The sequence below is a fragment of the Rhinolophus sinicus genome, chromosome 4 (assembly GCF_057876585.1).
Source record: "Rhinolophus sinicus isolate RSI-liver-muscle chromosome 4, RSI-T2T, whole genome shotgun sequence".
NCBI lineage: Eukaryota > Metazoa > Chordata > Mammalia > Chiroptera > Rhinolophidae > Rhinolophus > Rhinolophus sinicus.
The window spans coordinates 85,304,514-85,323,931 of record NC_142504.1 but is presented as its reverse complement, the minus strand read 5'-3'; the positions used below and the strand labels follow the sequence as shown (position 1 = coordinate 85,323,931).

The window sequence follows — 19,418 nt, the reverse complement described above, 5'->3', positions numbered from 1 at the left end:
CATTCCCTGGTCTTATACCAGATTGTTACACGTTACATTGGCAGAGGGGATTTTGCAGATGTGATTAAGGTCCCTAATCATTTGACTTTAAGATAGGGAGCTTATCCTTGGTGAGCCCAACCTAATGAGACACACCCTACTTTAAAATCGAGAGTTTTCTCTGGCCAATCACAGAAGAGGAGATCAGCGATGTTCTAAGCATGAGAGGAATTCAACATGAGACAGGTTTACCATTGCTGAGATAGGTTGGAGGCCCCAGGGCAAGGCCCTGAAGCGGCCTTTAGGAGTTGAAAGTAATATCAGTTAGGAGCCAGCCAAAAAAGAAGCTCTTCAGTTCTACAACTGCATCCTAATTCTGCCAACCACAAGAATGCATTTAGAAGAGGACCCTGAGCCCCTGATGAGAGCTCAGCCAGCCAACAGCTTGATTTCAGCCTAAGCAGAAAACCCAGCCATGCCATCCCAGATTTCTGACCTGCATTTAAGCTGCTAAATTTGTGGTGATTCGTTATGCAGCATTAGAAAGCTAATACAGTGTTTTTCACTCCCTGTCTCTCTCCGAATGCTGACTATAGGTCTTCAGAGTTGCAGTGTTCACATCTCACAAGCTTACAGGATGCTTCCCATCTGTTGCCTTCATAATCACCATTGCATTGAATTAAGGACAGACACTCTGTTTCTTTTCCCCTTTTCTCTGCTAAAACCCTGAGCCCAGTGTTACTGGTTTTATTTTATCATGATGCTTGGTCTAGATTTCAACCTGTGGGGGGGAGTGTGGAAGGCTGTCATCTCTCCCCGTGTTTAGATTGTTAAAGTATCACCATGCTTAAAATCATTTGAGAATGTAGGTTTCTGGTCCTTGTCACTTCACGGATGTAATTCTTGGCAATGTTATATCGTGGTGCAGAAGATGTTTCTCACGGTATCACTGGAGTGAGTCTGTTATTCCCATTTCACATACAGAAAACCAGCAAAAGAGCAGTGCATGGCTATCCCATGGCTGATGTAAGATTGGGACCTAGAACAGAGGATGTGTGGGATGGGCTGGCGGGTGTTTGCACTGCCACAGGAACTGCTGACCTCAGAATCCTGCCACTGAGACCTGAAAGCACGCCAAGAAGAAAGTATCTCATTTTGACTGTCTCACTTGGGGGAAAAGATGACACAGGTTGTCAGTTCTCTTACATATGGATGATTGTTCTATTTTAATCTTCTTGGTTTTATTTAGACCCTCTGTCTAATATTTCTCTTGCATCTAGAAAAAAATTAAATGGAAGAAAATATTCTCTCTTTTTATTAAGTTAATGGAATAACATTCTGGACACTGGTCCACTGGATAATTTGTAAAATGATTTCTTATTTCTTAGAGCGGCAAGGGAGAATAGGATGGGGTAGCAAGTTTTCCATATTCATTTTTAATGTGTCCACTTTATTCCAGTGAATTTCTTTAATTAGGTTTACCCTCATCTGAAAAAAATTTATATATGATTAACTATATCCCAACTATCTGTCTATGTATCTGGGGGAACTTAAACACTCTAAATCATATGGTTGTGTTCACAGAGCAACTCACTGATGAAAATCACCCCTTATATTTATTAGTTGAAGCGAAGCATAATGCAAATCACTGCACATTAGTAGAGCATTTTGTGACTGGACAAAGACACTGTATTGTGTACCTCAGCCAAGCTAATAAGGGAAAGGGAACTAATGGAGGACGTAAACAAAATCAAAGCCGTATTTTTCATGAGACTTCTATCTATACGGTACTATCCGGAGTCCTTTAGATTTGTTTTCATTCAATTATCCCAACTTATTACTGGTCCAAAGTCCGTGTGCCGACGCTTTGAAAGGCTAAGCTCAAAATGTCAGAGTTTGGAGTAAGGAAAGGTTTACTGATTGAGGACCACAGACAGCTGGGTGCGGGCAGGGGTCCGAGGAAGAGTGTGCTTATTCTGTTGACCCTAGTTGATGTGAGTCCAGTTGTGAGATTCCTGCAAATCTTTGATAAACAATATGTACTTCCCGTATCTCCTCGGAGCGGCACTTTCTGGTGAGGGGCGGTTTTTGTAAACCTCAAGCTGAACGCAGAATTCCTCTAATGATTAACACGTCTAAGCAGGACTAAGCAAAAGCAATCAGCCAGAAGGCCATGGCAACAAAGCAGGCTTGAACAAGATGGACTCAGAGAGGACCAGCATTTCACTCTGTTACAAATTCTCTTATAATGTTGTTACTACCGTTTTGAACAGTGAGAACACTGCGGCTCAAAGAAGTTAAGTAATTTGCACGTGGTCATATAGTTAATAAATCTTAGAACCACAGTTCAAACCTAAATCTGGTTCCAGACCCTAGGCTATTTCTGAGATCACACTGCCTTATACATGTGGAGTCATCATATATTCGTTTGAATTAGTGGAAACAGAGAGCTGGGGCCAGAGAGGGGGAAATCCTAGATAATGTGCCTGGGGACTGGCCTTTGCTTGCTCTCCCTTCCCATAGCTGGTGTCTGGAGGAGCCAGAGCCAACGCCTCCCTGCCTCTGTGGTTCTCAGTTGCTCTTGGTCTCTGCATGCCTTTATGGTGTGAACGTCTCACGGTGTAATAAAGACATACATAACACCAACCAAATGCATCACCTTATATTCACTGTCCAACACTGGAGGACACACCAGATCTATCTTTACTGACTTATAGCTGTAGACTTACTGAGAGAGGAATGTCTATATATTCTCTTTCGATGGATTACCAAAGAGTGTTTTTCCTAGGTCAGTCTGAGCCCCTTCTCTCTACTGCCGGGAATGTGATTCCATGGTATGTGCCAGGCGCTGTGCTGGGAGATAGACTATGTTTTGAATGTTTGTAGAAATACTGATACTATAGTTGCTCACCTGTTTTTCTAAAAACCGCTTGGCATAGAGTCTTATCTTTTAAATATTAGGTACAGTTCAGTATTTCAGAGTGTAAAATTTCAGATTTGACTTAAGTAGGCATACTTACATTTCACACGGCAAGAATCTATTATCGATAATTCCTGGTACATCTACTGTTGAAAAGGAGTCCTTTGTCCAAAGCTTCATTTGAGAAGAGGTAATAATATATCCCTAATCTCTCTCTCTCTTTTAAACATCTTTCTCTTTTGTTTCACACATTCCTTTTGCTTAGATTTCACTATGAATTTATCTTCATGACCACTTAGTGCTTCGACTAAATCTGTTTCCTTCTTGTTGGGATTTCACAGGAAACCATAAAAGGTAAAAGCATAACAACGCTTTCACTTGCTTAGAACCCAAGATTATTGTCCTTGGGCCCTTGAATAGAGTATTCATCGAAAAAGGGATCTTAGACAATGTAGATTTGTGTATGTTTGTTTTGGGTAGGAAGAGATCAGTAGAGGATAACAGAAAAAATAGCCTTTTGTAAATACTCTGCTTTCTTTGAGGGGCTTATTAAGACCTGAGTGCTTCATTTATACTTAAACTTATTTGCTATAAATGCTCACCAATTTCTACTCAAGATTGTTCATTCAGAAAGCATTTATTACACACCTACTCATTGCTCAGCAGCTTGTGGAATGCAGACAGAGCAGAAAAGAGATGATTTGGGCCTAAAGAACCCCATGGTAATCTAATAGAGCAGACAAAGGGGTTCCTTGTTATTTCATGTGTTAGGCACTCATAGTAAAAATGGGTGCTGTGCAGGTTTAACTACTTCCTTAGCATTTGTTTTGTCTTCCTAGACTTTTGATACTTGTAGTCAATAAAGGAACTGACTGGCAGTCACATTTCGATTAGTCAAATAGCTAATGACAGCAGATATTTGGCTTAATCAAAATATTTTCCAAGAATAAAAATATCCTGGGGGCTACAAAAGAAAAATCTTCTGGATTAGGTTGGCATGTTATAGATTCTGCTCCAAAGAATTAAGTTGCTTCCTTTAAATTCTTACACATTTGAAGAAAATAGGGAAATCCTAATCATTGGTTACACTAGAATTTCTGTGCTGCATGTTCATGGCCAAAGTGAGATACAAGGGGAGGAGTTAAGAGTTAGTGATTGGGTCTTTATTGGTCAAATGGATGCATAATTGACAGGCTATGGAGTGATTTTTTTTCTTTCTAGTACTCACCAGGTGATATCACTGAGGTACTTAATGCTGATATTATAGTCTCCTGTTAATGGCAAATTCTAGGAAAGTTCTAGGTAAATTCTAGGAAAAATCTATATTCCTCATGATTTTTTTAGTCATTAATATACAAACACTTATTATTTTTCTGTCTGCATTTGGGATACACAATATTACCCCATTTACAGCCATGCCCTTGACTTGGTTTCTTAAATAACTTAGAGCTAAAGCTCGTAATTTTAACTTTTCAAATGTGAGTTAATATATAACTCTTATCTGTGATTAGGTACAAGTAAAGAGTTTTATTAAATGTGCAACAAAAGCTTTTAAGTGATTTTGAGTAATATCCTTGTCTTTATGAAGGAAATTTGAGTCAGTAAAAGTCATACAGCTTCTACAATCTCAAACTAGTTAGGAAGCGTGAAAGTGATTACCAGAACCATAATACTGATGAATGCTGTTTGCTATAAACTCTGTGGAATTATTCTGAAGTGAAAAACATTAGATGCCAGACATTGTTCAGATTTTACAACCAGGAACCAGATTTAGATAGTACTTCCTTAGATGGACACCTTTAATAAAATGGGTTTTAAGAATAATCAAAAACAAAAATTCTTTTCTGTTTTGAAATTAGTTCATCTATTTTGATTGAATAATGCAGGCACCACAATTCTTAACTTTATTCCAATACTCCTGAATTGATTTAGGCTTGAGTTTAGCTGCAGGTCATAGAGACACAAAAAGTCCAGGTTGGCATGCTGCCTAAGGTGACAGGGACCCAGGTTTCTTTTCATTTGTTTCTATATTATGGACTCAGTTTTAGTCCTAAGTTCCCCGTCAGAGTCTGAGATGGTCACTACCTTTCAGTTCCAATATTATGTCCACATTCCATCTATCAGGAAGAATTAACAAGAAAAAGAATGGCACATCCTCTCCAAAGATATATCTTGTTTGCCTCACATTCAGCATTGTACTGGAGATTCTAGCCAAAGGCATTAGGCAAGAAAAAGAAAAAAAATATGGCATCGAGATAGTAAAGGAAGAAGTGAAACTATATCTATTTGCAGATGACATGAATTTACATATAGAAAACCCTAAGGAATCTACCAAAAAGAGAAAGAAAAACTATTAGAAGTAGTTCAGCAAGATTTCAGGAAATATCAATATATAAAAATCAATTACACTTCTCTATACTATCAACATTCCAAAAATGAAATTAAAAAAACAAACAATTCTATTTGCAATACCATCACAAATAATAAAATGCTTAGGAATAAATTTAACAAAAGAAGTTCAAGACTTGCACACTGAAAACTAAAAAATGTTGGAATAAAGATCTAAATAAATGGAAAGACATCCCATGTTCATGATCAGAAGAGTTAATATTGTTAAGATGGCTAATCCCCAAATTTATCTATAGACTAAATACAATCCCTATCAAAATCCCAGCTTGCTTTTATAGGGTCAAAAATTGAAAAGCCAATCCTAAAATTCATATGGAAATGCAAGGGACCCCCCAAAACACCATTACAACCTTGAAGGACAACGTGGGAGACTCACATTTCCCATTTTCAAAACTTATTACAAAGCTACAGTAGTTAAGACAATGTGTACCAGTATAAGGATAGATATAAGGAATAGTATTGAGAGATCAGAAATAAACCCTTACATTTATGATCAGTTGATTTTTGACAGGGAGGCAAGATAATTCAATGAAGAAAGAGTAATCTTTTCGACTGGTGCTTAGGTAAGTGGGTATCCGCATGCAAAAGAATGAAGTTGGACCCTTAATCACAATATACACAAAACTCAAAATAAGTTGTAAACCTAAATGTAATAGCTGAAAACTATAAAATGTAGGCATAAATCTTCATGACCTCGGGTTGGGCAACAGTTTTTCACATAGGACACCAAAATCACAAACAACAAAAGAAAAATAAATTTGAGGTAATCAAAATTTTAAAATTTGTGGTTAAGAGGATGCTTTTAGTAAAGTGAAAGGACAGTCCACAGAATGAGAGAAAATATTTGTAAATCATATATCTGATAAGGAACTTGTATCCAGAATATACAAAATCCTTTGACAACTCAATAATAAAGACAAATAACCACATTTAAAATTGGGCAAAAGATTTGAATAAACATTTCTCTGTAAAAGATATACGAATGGCCAATAAGCACATGAAAAGATGCTCAACATCACTAATCATTTGGTAAATATAAATCAAAACCACAGTGAGACACACTGCACACCCCTAAAATGGCTATAATTAAAAGATGGATAATAGCAAGTGTTGGAGAGTCTGAAGAAATTGGAACCTTCATTCATTGCTAGTGGGAATGTACATTGGTCCAGCCAATTTGGAAAACAGCCTGGGAATTCTCAAAATGTTAAATTTAGAGTTACCGGTACCATATGACTCAGCAGTTCTACCCCTTCCAAGAGAAATAAAAACATATATCCACACAAAAACTTGTACACACCTGTTCATATCAGCAGTACTCAATAACTGCCAAAACTAAACCGTCTAAATGCCCAGCATGTGATGAATGAATAAACAAACATGGTACCTATATATGTACAATCAAATATTATTTGGCCATAAAAAAGGAATGAAGTACTGATTCACGCTACAACATAGATGAACCTTGAAAACATTATGCTTAGTGAAAGAAGACAGACACAAAAAGTCACATATTTTATAATTCCATTTATATGAGATATCCAGAATAGACAAATTTATAGCTACAGAAACTAGAATAGTGGTTGCCTAAGATTGGGGTGAGTAGTAGGTAATGACTTAATGGGTAGGAGGTTTCTTTTGGGGTGATAGAAATGTTCTGTAATTAGGTTGCAGTGATGATTGCACAACTCTGAATATACTAAAACCATTGAATTGTAAACTTCGATCAGTAAACTTTCTGGTATATTAAACATATTTAAAAAACATACATCTTGGAAGTTGCACATACTACTTCCACTACATCCCGTTGTCTTAGTTATATTTTTATACCTAATTATTCCGGGGACAGGAAATAGGGACTCTTACTGTGGACGGGGGTGAGTGAGATACTACTGGATGTCTAGCAGTCTCTGTCACTTTCTACTTAAAGATGATTCGTGGCAAAAAACTGCTACAACTTATTGTGGTTAACAATCCTTCTTGTTGGAAAGCTTCCTATCAGCCTGAATTAATAACCTGCTTAAAAATAATGGTTTAAGTAGAAAGAGGGATCTTAGAAAATAAAATTGCCTTGCTTGTTATTGCAAAATAGAAGACAACAAGAGAGGAAAATATCTTTAATTTTGTCTGATAATTAAATGTATCAATTTGTGATGCAATTATTTTGTATCAAAATAGGGGGAAATGACCATGTTGAATTATCAACGATGGTTTATGGATACCAGCTGGGTGATTGTCCCTGGTCAGGAAAGAGGACAAGAAAAGTCCCTGACTCCCAAGCACGTTAACAGTCTAATTGGAGAAATATAATGTATATTCACAAAACACTAAGTAGGATCATTTATAATTACTACATAATGAAAATAAAGCAAATGCTATGCTCATTTAGTAGCTTGAGAGAATCCTGTGACCTGAGGTATTTGAGGACAGTAATAGTAATAACACTTAATACGTGGCTGACACTTTCTAAGTACTTGCGTAAGTGTTATCTCACTCCCTTCTGAGAGCAGAGCAAGAACTGAATCACCGGCTGGGATAAAGTCTGTCCGGGGCCCCAGCTCTTAGCTGCCTCAGTTGTTCACTGAACGCTGGCTACAGGTTAGGACACCTGAGGAGATTTCAGAACATGTGGGTACCTGGGTCCCACTCCCCTCACCTGCCCCACTGGAGTTTTTACAAGTCTCCCAATGATGGCAATGAACGTGCAGCCTGGGGTCCGAACCGCTGTTTTCCTTAGTGCTGCAGGCTCCTCCCCTCACACCCAGGGATGAGCCTCCCTTGAAGGAAGGGTAGGACTTGAGACAGCAGGTAATGATTGTTCTCAGTTTTAGAACTGGACAGCAGCTAAGCTCAAGCAGAGCTGTTGTCTGTGGTTCCCCCTTCCCCCGTCCCAGCCCTTTCTCTGTGCCATAAGATAGCCTAGTGTTCATAAAACGACAGCGCCTAGAAATGGACTTGCCCGTTGAAGTAGATGAAGACAGAAATGCAGGTGCGTGCACATCATTGGAAGATCATTCTTTGTTTGACATGTGGAGTAGGGGAATGTGACCTTTTAGAATGCTAAAATTATTCCTCCTGTCTGCCCAGATCTAGGACACTCACTTTCCTTTGCATTCAGGGTGTCTGTGCCAGAAGCTGTATCTTTTTTTAACCCCTTATATGCTTTTTGAGAAGCTCTTATCATCATGTGGCTTCAGATACCTTTATATGATTGATACCTATGTCTGATTCTTCCTCTTCAGTCTTACACTTTCTTATATCCATTAGGCTAAAAGCAATGTCTTTGATTATTCCTAGAGTTTTTTTTATTTCCACCAAAGAAATTTTGTTTGTTTTTCAGTTTTCACTGATTTCAAAATTATTACCTGTGCTTTAATGATGTCCTATAGCTATATTCTCCCCTATCGCTTTATAATGTCTCCCTGTTTTAATTAGTTAGTTGTTAATTAGTTGTTTCTTTTAGGATTTTTCTCCCTTTCTAATACTTCCTTTTTGGAACACCTTATTGCTTTTTCATTACAGACATTTTAATGTCATGATTTTATGATTGCTCTTTCAGTGTCTTAGAGCCATTCCTATGACCTCATCCTGTCACCTCCCTTATTCCCCCCACCCCGCCCTCTCCCCACCTCCATACCCTTTCTTTACTCACCATGTCATTTGGATTATAGTCCTTTGGGACAAAGAAATGTTATCATAGTGCCATGTTCTGTTCTCCCAGTAAATATTTCTTGTTTGTTTGGGAGACAATAAAACAACTAGGACCTCATACATTCACAATGTTTGGGGATGCTAATTTGTAGAAACAGCATTTAATTATATCCATCACGTTTATGGGATGAAATGTAACTAAAAGAATGAGGAGAGGAATTTTTAGTCTAAGCTACCTTTGCGCATTCAAGGTAAGTTTGTGTTTATGAAGACTGCTTAGAAAAAATAGCTTCTGTAACAACAACTTTGTGGTCATTATGATCAGGAGACGTCCTGCTATGGAAGGTTATGTGATGTTTCAGTTAAGGGAGTCTAATCACAGAAACCAAAAAGGCAAACTACAACAGGACCACACATCACTGGCATAACGTCCCAGTCGAAGTGTATTTCTCACATCACAACTCAGTGTGTGGTCAGGGCAGTTTGTTCCACTGTGTATTAATTAAGGAACCCAGACTGCTGGCAGCTGTGCTGTCTTCAGCGTGTTCCCAACGTCTTCCTGAGAACCGATATTCAGCCCTTGGCTGAGGAAAGAGCATAGCGGATGGCTTGTGAGCGGTGTTCATGGGTAAGGCCAAGACAGGAAGTGGGAAATGGCATTTCTGCTCACACCATGGGTTAGAACTCAGTGGCATGGCACCATTTAACTGCAAGGGGAGTCGGAAGGAAGAGGAATCTGTCTGGTAATCAGCCCCTGCCATTGGAAGTAATTTTTTTTAAATGTTTGTAAGTTGTAAGAGAAATGCAGTGGTTTGAGTATTTAACTGACTCACTAGGATTCCTGTCTATGTGAAAAGGATTATAAGGTCAAGTAAACACATAATTAAAATTAAGCAACGCTATTTATTAAGTGAGGAAGTACAAGTACAATGTTATCACTTGACCAGCTTTCCTTTTACCATTGGTAAAATAAAACAATGCACAACTGTTAAATTTGTAGCAAGAACTCAGATATACAGAACCTATTAATTTACCCATTGTCAATAGATTTGGCTATGACGTAAGAAACAGTTTAGGTCTATAACAGATATAAAAACAATACCACATTCAGTGAGTCCGATTCTCATTGCCCATCTATTAACAAATTAAATTATCTCAACAGGGCCTTATTCTACTGCTCTACCAATGTACTGAGAAGAAACCGAGCAAATCGGGGATAAAAGCATTCTTAAAAAGAATAAATCAGCATGATAAAATTATGCATTTGCTAAGTGGAAAGTCAGGTATTCTAGGAGTTGAAACTATTAAAAGTACATGCCTTCAACAGAGCTACAACCCCAAATTGTTGACTGAGCCTGTTACTCTGGCGTGAAATACACCACCAAGAACAAAGAGACACAAATGTAGAAAATCAAAAACTTCCACATTTTGGCACAAAAGCTGCCAAAATCACAGTACAACCTAGGGAATTGTGTAAAATCCCACAATTGTTGTATGTGACAGGAGACTAGCAAAAAAAACCAAAGAAACAAAAAAAGTGTATGTGTCTGTTTTGTTCTCTGGATTTGGACCAACTTTAATATTTTAATAGAAAACCCGTTAGTAGAAAGTTAACAGGTTTAGTATCAAACATAAATTGTCATCTAAGTACACTTATACTTGGTCTTCACGTTTAAAAATAAATAAAGAATCAGTTAATAGAGATTTCGATTCTACTGCAAGAGACCTTATACAACTTCACGAACTGATTCAGACACATCCGAACTCATTCATATATATAAGGCACTACAATTATATATGTACTATCTCAGATAGATTCAACTGTAATGAACTTAATTACAGTTCAGACAAAGCTAACAATAGTTACAAGCAGCATAAAAAACATAGGACTCCCGTGTCTGGGGGGAAAATACTCTAAATAAACATAAGTTAGAATATTTGCAAAGCAAAACCATGAGGCAGTGAATCTGGGCTGTTCCATTGTGTTGCTGTGGTTGCTAGTAAGAGTGGGGCTCTCATCCAACAGCAGTGATGGTCCCTAATATCTTTTTTGCTTAACCTCTTCAAACATGTTTCTCAAACTTGATGAATATATGGACCAGTTTTAAAAGGAAACAAAGAAATACTTGCAATTCACACGGTGTTAAATTATTTTTATTGTTATTGAAATACCTATAAACATTAAATAGTCTAAGTTCCTCATGCTCATGCCTCTAAAAGAAAATTTATAAATTCATAGGATATAAGCCAAGTTACACAATAATGCAGTTTAAATGAAAAAGGTTAGGATTCGTATCAGGAAGACATTCATGAGTGTGACACAGGAGTTGGTCTTTCAAGAGCAAGTAGGGTAAGTCGTCGGTAGATAGGGAGAGTGAGATCATCTCTCAGGCACGTGGAAGACAGGGAGGTGAGGACTCAGAAGTGTGAGTGCAGTGTGTATGTGGAACAGAGAAGGTGTTCTTTGGACTCTGATTTATGGCGTCGAAGACACACGTCATAGACCCTTTGGAACTAGTTTTGGGGCCCTTGAGTACTGGGGCCAAGGAATTAAGTCCTCCTTCTGTATGAACGGGAACCAAAGGCAGGTGTGAGCAGAAGAATAAGATGAGCAGTGCTATATTCTTACAAGTTTCATCTGCAACAATATTTAAATAAATTGAAGGAGTCAAAAACAGGACATTGAAAACCCAGCCAAGAAGCCAGGTCCATGAGAGCAGGTATTTGGTTCACTACTGTATCACCAGGTCCTAGAACATAGCTGGTCCTCAAGAAGTGTTTGTTGAATGAAGCTATGATGCCCGGATGAATGGTAGGGGGGCATCCAGGAAGAAATGAGTAGAAGTGTGGACTCTGAGCTCAGAATAGAAATTAATTAGTAACTGGTAGTATGGATTTGGGAGTTGTCCATAACTGACTGAATCCTTGAGAGATGTGTAAGATTGTAAAGGAGAGAGAAAAGGTAAATAGGCTATGGGTGGAACTTTGATTAACCCCTACAGTCGCAGCTAATCTAAAAGGCAGAAAAACAGGGCAGGTAGCAAGGAGAGATCAGAAAGGTGGATCAGGAGATTATATTGGCCCTGCAGCCAAAGAGCAGAATCTGTGCATGTTCAGGTGATAATATTTATTTAAAATGTTGAGATTGATTCTTCTTTTTTTAAGCAGACTTACATCGAAGAATTCATGGATTTCAGTTCTCCTAGCATTAACAATGATTTTAACAAGTATGTAAGACCTAATGTTGAGAGGGGATCCAGTTGAAACAAGACAAGTAAGGTATATCCCAGAAGCGTGCTAGATGTGGGGAAATTTCAGGATGGCATTACAATATATCTGGAATTGAACACAGTTCTTTCAGACTTTCCGTTACTACATCATTGAGCTAAGTGTACAAGTTTAGTGTGCTATATACATAGTAGTTAAGCAACAGGATAATTATATCACAAAAAAATTGTTTTTTTTATTCCTCTAATGTAATTTCTCGATTAATGGCCTACCCTAGGATATTTTAAGTGATTATATTAAGTTTTATTTCTAGACAATTTTTGTGAAACTTTTTTTTCCTAAAGCAGACACATGGTTTGACTGTTTTAAAAAAATAAAGAAGACATAAGCTCAAAAATAGGCCTTGGTTTTTTACTACTTTATGGCTTCAAAAAATCATCCTGAATCCTCTTGATAGTGTTTACTGCATCAACTAGCAGTAGGATTTAACATTAAATTTTCATTTTGATTAACTTAACTGCAGTTGTTTCTTAGCCGCCTCTTTAGAGCCCACTGTGGAATAAAATTAAAACCGTTTTTATGATATAACAATTTAGTTGCAGAAAATGACATTTTTCTTTTTTCCCTGAATGTCACTTTGTTTTCCCTCTGAGTTCCCTGCATACACCCCATGGCTCTGGTTTCTCCTTTTCTCCCATCTATCTTTTATAGTACTACCAGATTAATTTTCCTACGGTGGTGTTTTGGCCATTCTCTTCTCCACAACTCTTCAGTGGTTCTCCATTGCCTCCCTCATCTAAGCTCATCTTATCCATCAAAGAAGGACCAGCCTTAATGCTTTATATTCCTGTTAACGTTTTCTGGATCTTCTCTGCTAGATTTTTTATCCCCACTCTAGATTTCTTCTTCCTCCAACATAGCACTCATAATGCCCTACCTTACATGAAATTGCATATGAACACATCTTACCAATGAAAATGTTGACTTCCTGAATGCATGGACCAAGTCTTCTTTATGTTTATGCCCACTCCCCCATTGCTTTGTGCATAAAAGATACTCAAGAAGTGTTTGTTGGTCGTCCAATTGTACATGTTAAATATGTACATTTCATTCTCCTGGTCCTCTTACCCTTTATTCAAAGCACAGTTCACTTTCTAATTTATTCATAATTTAATCATTCTTGTTAATGGTACCATCTGTCTCCTATCTGTTGGATAATAAGTGTCCTAGTGCAGAGGTCTATGTTTTGTTCTCCAATGGGTGTCCCATGCCCTGCTAGGAACAGTGCTTGTCATACCATTTGAGTGAACAAGTAAGGTTTGAAGCCAAAGGTCAGTTCTTCCATTGCTTGGATTATTGATGGTGGTTTTCAAAGCAATAGACATGGTGTTGGAAGAGCAGAAGAGAGGTGCACAGAGAGACCCCTGAAGTCAGTTTCTGCAGCTTATTAGATGTGTAGCTCTAGGCAAGTTCCTTCCTTGACTGCTCTGAAGATCATTTCCTCACCTATAAAAGGAGGCTATGACCTAAATTACAATGTTTACATAAAGGATTAAATTTTAGGAAGAAAAATCTAAATTTGATAGCTGATGTTTCATGATCACTCCTAACATAAAATGACAGAGTTGGTGCTTCGCAGTTTCCATCACTGTCACCAAGTAACTTCACAACCACTCTGGGAAGCAGAGACTGTTGTCATCCCATCTCCTGGGGGAACAGAATGTGCCTGCCCAGGACCACAGAGAGCTAGGGGGCAAAGCTGTGACTAGACCAGGTCTGCTGGACTCTGGAGCCCATGCTTGTAACTCCCGCCTGCTGTGTATATGTCCCTCCCACCCTCTGCCCCTGGTGGGGAGCTCTGAGGGGGCTATATTATGGGCAGCATTTCTAGATCTTTCTTTTCTGCCATAACATGCTCGAGGGATACAAAGGGCTGCTGGGTACCAGTGGCTTCCCATGGTGGTATATTTATGAACCTGGTCCTCCCAAAGTGTGAAATGCAGGGGAGTCTGGTTTGGAAATACCTCTCTCCCCCCCATAGGCTCCTCCCCCTCCTGCTAGGGTACTTCCACTTCCAGGTCTGTTTCTTTTTCTCCCACTTCCTCCCCAATAAGGCTTTTAACTCTTTGTATTTCCTGCAACAAAAATAAATGATTCTTGCATTAAGCCTGTTTTAAAGATTATGGCCTCATTGGTCTGGGAATAAATTTGATGGTTTATGGTTGTGATAACCAAGTTGATGGATCATTACAGCCTCATCTACCTTTTTCTAATTGAAAAAGAACTGAAACTTTTAAGAGTTTGTGTGGAATCTGTAAATACCATTTCAAAACATAAAGCTAAGTCACCAGGAACTCTTTTAATTATTATAATACAAAAAACATCAAAACTAAGGAAGGCTAATCGTTTTCTGTATAAAGAAATTAGCCTTTTCAGGTATTTTCTTTGAGCATTTAAAGTTACTAAACCAGGGTTAATGGGATGGATCATTTCAGCATCCAGAAAACTATCTTTTGAAGTTCCAGGGAATGGATTTCGCTTTTGAAATAGTTTGTCATCTCTTCACATGCTAAAAGGGTACATCAGGAAATATTGAAACGAAACAAATAATTTCATTGGTATACTCTAAACTTCACTGTTTTTAATTGATTGGGAAATTTGATAGGTGGCCAGAGAGAACTGGCAAAACATATAAAATTTAAAAGGAGAAATAGGCGTTTAATTTCAAGTGATAGTTCAATTGAGAGATAAAGTTTATTATTTCTTTTTGGTAATTATATTGTAATGTTGAAGAACATAAGCTTTGGAATCAATCTGACCTAGGCCTGAATCTGCTCTTTTCTGCTTATTCAATCTGTGAGCTTAGACATGTTACTGAACATTCTGAACCTTGATTTTTTTTTTTGTTCACTGTAAAGAAGGAACAATACCTACCTCATGTTACTGTATTACATAAGTAATATATACAAAGCATCTAAGTATTACCTAATGTATTGTAGGCACTTAATGTTTGTGTTATAATCATTGAAATATACTTATTGAGATACAGTGAGGTAGTATTTGAAAATCTCTTTGTAAATAAGTAGGAAACATTTTTATGGAATCGTGTAAAATTATCAACTTGGCATAGAATGATTTTTTATTGCTAATTCATAAGTGAACTTTATCTCCTCTTGGGATGAACTCTCAACTTCTGCACTAGCCAAGTTTTAACTAGTAAAATTTTATTGCAGGGTATGGAGTAAGCATATGCTAATTCTGAGTTTCTTATATAAACTTGTATTTTTTAGGAGAATGCATAGAAGGGCTGCGGGAAAACGACTACCTTCTGATTCATTCGTGCCGTCAGTGGACAACCATCACTGCCCATAGTCTGGAGGAGGGGCACTATGTCATTGGGCCAAAGATAGAGATTCCGGTACATTATGCAGGTAAAACTCCTCTGGGGGGCAAGAAGAGGGAGAGGAAGGGGGCTGGGATATGCTATTTTTTTCTCCAAGGTGAGAAAATAGACATTGTCTGTAAACTAAGAGTGTAATGACTTAGAAAATGAAGCATCAAACACTTTTGTGTGGTTATTTGCAAGCTCAGATTCATTTTGTCATTGTATTTCTAATTAATGCATGTAGTTAAATGCATATTCTTATTAGAATTGTACGAAATGAAAATTTTGGAAACACAAAGAGTGCCTCTGTAATCTTAGAATGACAGTCAGTACATGTAGCCAACCTCTGAACTCCAAAATCTCTGAATAACCCTGGGCACAGCTTGAACGTTGCTTTTGTGAACGACTTGGATGTCATGATTTCACAAGATACCGCTTCACAACTGAGCATTGTGGTCTGGTTTTAAAAGCATGGGATTGGAAGTTCCGATACCTGGACATGCCCCCCTTTGCAAACGTGGCATTTAGAACACAGGCCGCTGAGATGACCTCACTGCTTTTGTTAAATCAGGACAATAGCTGCCTTCTTTCCGCACTTTGAACTCCATTCAGCTCAACGATGCCATTTAATTTTTACTGAGCACATTTTGGTCCTGGTATTATTTTAGGAGTTTAGGATACATCTCGTGGCTTGAAAATACACACACACACACACACACACACACACACACACACACACACAGTTTTTAGAAAAGAATTTATGTCACCCTGTGTTGTCTCTGGTACTTATAGTTCATTATATAAAGGATCTTGACTCTTTCTTCCTTCCTTCCTTCCTTCCTTCCTCCCTCCCTCCCTCCCTCCCTCCCTCCCTCCCTCCCTCCCTCCCTCCCTCCCTCTCTCTCTCTCTCTCTCTCTCTCTCTCTCTCTTTTTCTCTTTTTTTGGCTCTTCAGTTTTTAAAGGTCTGTAGCAGCACACTTTAGTCAATTAGCTGTAAATTGTATAGCCTTAGACTGCCGTTGCGTTTTTGAGTGAACCTGCTACAAATACCCAGAGAGTTGTCCCCCAGAAAGGGGACCTTACTGCCTTCCTTCCCAATGTCTCAAACAATAGCACATGGTATAAATATTCATTGAGTGAGTGAATGGTTTGGTCCCCTTTTTTATTCCTAGGAGTCTTTAACTGCCAGAATGACCCAAGGATCATTCAGCTTCTCAAAAATCCTTCTTATTCCAAAAGGATTATAAGAAAGAAAGCAATTGTCTGACCTGAAACTTTGTCCTCTAGAATTGTATTTCCTAGCCATAGGAGTAGCTTTCATGGAAAAAGGAGGAACACAGTGCAGCAGGAAGTATTACAGCTGTGAGGTTGGGACCCAGGCCAGAGGTGCAGAGAAGGAGACAGACCCTCCCGGCTGCCCAGTCTCTCCTGCACAGGGTCCCACAACAGGTGAGACCCACGTTGTGTTTGGCAGGCTCGAACTTCTGGTTCCTGTCTTTTGTGGAAATCTGAAAAGGAAGCGAGCTGTAAGATCCTGCTTCGTCAACATGCCATTTTTACCAAAGCTGCTGTGTTTTTCTCTTAGTAGATAGAGTTTTGGTCTTTCCCCCAAACCCATTTTGAATAGCTGTCAAATTAGTCCTCCCAAAGGACTGCTTTCATTTGATCGTTTTCTCAAATCTATTTAGAGACTCTAAACTGCCACTGGACTCTCGTACTTGTTGCTCAGGGCCTTCTGGGGTCTGGTTCTAGTCTACGCCTCCAAACTTACTTTTCCACTCTGACGCGTAAAACTCTAGCTAGATGAGGTACCTCACTGTTTCCTGGACATAATCGGATTCTTTTCCATTTACACCATTCCCCAGCCGGAGGTGCCTTCCTCAGTCTTGCTCTTATCAGAGCCTCTCATTGTGTCCTGAGAGTGCAGACGTCCACTACTGTCTGTCCCCATGTGGTCTCCCGACATACTTACTGTGTACCACATTCTTTTGGCACATATCTTCAGCCTTCATTCAGTTACCGTTTCCTACGTTCACACATGTCTTCCCTCACCAGTTGGGCTGTATACTCCTTGACGAGTAAGACTAATTCTATAACGCCTTTGTGACTCCTTTGGTTCTGTACACAAAAGATATAACTCTTTATGGCTGTAGACGTTCAATCTAGGGATCTCAAACTTGGCTAAATATTGGAATCATCTGGAAAGCTTTAAAAATTATTGATGTCCAGGTCTCATCTCCAGAGGTTCTGGTTTAATTGGTCCTGAGTGTGGGCTTGGCGTCAGGATTTTAAAAGCTCCTCCTGGGGTTAAATTATGCAGCCATGGTTGAGAATCTTTTGTGTCAGATGATAATATTTCACCAAATACCTGCAAGTATTTGCGAGTGTTGTTTTGAACATACTTTTTAAAATTTTTTTATTATTATTATTACTAACAGTCATTCTGCTTCTACTGGGCAGAAAGCTGTGGTATGGTCAGCAGCTTACTCTTTTTTTATCTGCAAGAAATATAATACACTGAATCGGGAAACCAGTGTATTGCAAATGATACATTTTTAGAAAAAGTAAAACTGAGGTGCCAAGAATAAAAGGAAACATGAATGCTAAGATCACATCACTTTACATGAAAGGAGGGAAAATGTATTTAAAGGAAGAAAAACTTGAAATGTAACTGTCTTAGTTCAGACTGCTATAACAAAATACCGTAGACTAGATGGACTATAAACAACAGAAATTTATTTCTCACAGTTCTGGAGTCTTGGAAGTCCGAGATGAAGGTACCAGCAGATCTGGTAACTGGTGAGGGCTCACTTCCTGGCTTGCAAGTGGTCATTTGCTCACTGTGTTCTCACATGGCGGAGAGAGAGCAATCATCTTTCTTACGTCTTCTTAAAAAGGCACTAATCCTATTCATGAGGGTTCCATCTTCATGACCTAATTACTTCCCAAAGGCCCCGCCTTCAAGTACTGTCACATTGGGGATTTAGGCTTCAACATCTCATTTTCTTTCTTTTTTAAAATGAGATTATGGATTTTTTAAATTAATTTCAGGTGTACAGAGCAACGTTATAGTTAGACATTTAAACCACTCATAAAGGGATAACCCACCCCACCCCCAACCTACTCCTCTGACATCTTATATAGCAACATCTCATTTTAAGAGGATACAAACATTCATTCTATAGCAAGGACCAAATGGTTTATGAGATATTTGATAAGATCATTTCAAGGGACATACTGGGACATGTTTTATTTCAAAGAATTTGTTTATTCCCAAATTCAGCCTTGGAAGAAAGATACCATAAAGTAAATCGTGGAGACCAAAAATATCATTTCTACAAGTATTTCTCTGGTTTTAGTGTTCTGATTATAATTAGAAGAAACCCTTACCTAAGCATATTTTATTAATTTGTCAGAATTTCATTTAGGTTGAGATTCATCTCTCTTTCTTTGAGGAAAATTAATAAATTATTAATAATTAAATAAGTTTAACATAGTAATAAATCCCACCCGCTTTGTAATCTGCCTTTTTGGATTTCTAGTTCTGTCATTTACTGTCTGTGTTATTTACTTTGGGCAAGTTTCTAAATCTTAGTTTCCTCATCCATAAGGTAGGTATAATTATAGTGCCATTTCCTTAGGGCAATTATGAAGATTAAAAGCGGTAATGCAAGTGAAACACCTGTCAGAGTGCTTATCACTTAGTGCTCCATAAATGTTAATGGTGAAGATTCTGATGATAGCAACAAAACGTTTCCAAAGAGTTAACTCTGTTTTGCACTCCTAATTACAAGTTGAATTACTTTGCTCATTGAAGCAAACGGAACACTGATACCCCCCAAAAT

General features: G+C 38.2%; 1 protein-coding gene across 2 annotated transcripts in view; it reads left to right on the top strand.

Annotated features, from left to right (window-relative positions):
- GAREM1 (GRB2 associated regulator of MAPK1 subtype 1) overlaps positions 1-19,418 on the top strand; it is a 190,502-nt gene that overhangs the window by 53,631 nt on the left and 117,453 nt on the right. For both annotated transcript variants that reach the window (XM_019714080.3, XM_019714081.3), the window contains exon 2: positions 15,478-15,618. In XM_019714080.3, the coding sequence (XP_019569639.3) occupies positions 15,478-15,618 (141 nt within the window). The remainder of the gene's footprint in view (positions 1-15,477; positions 15,619-19,418) is intronic.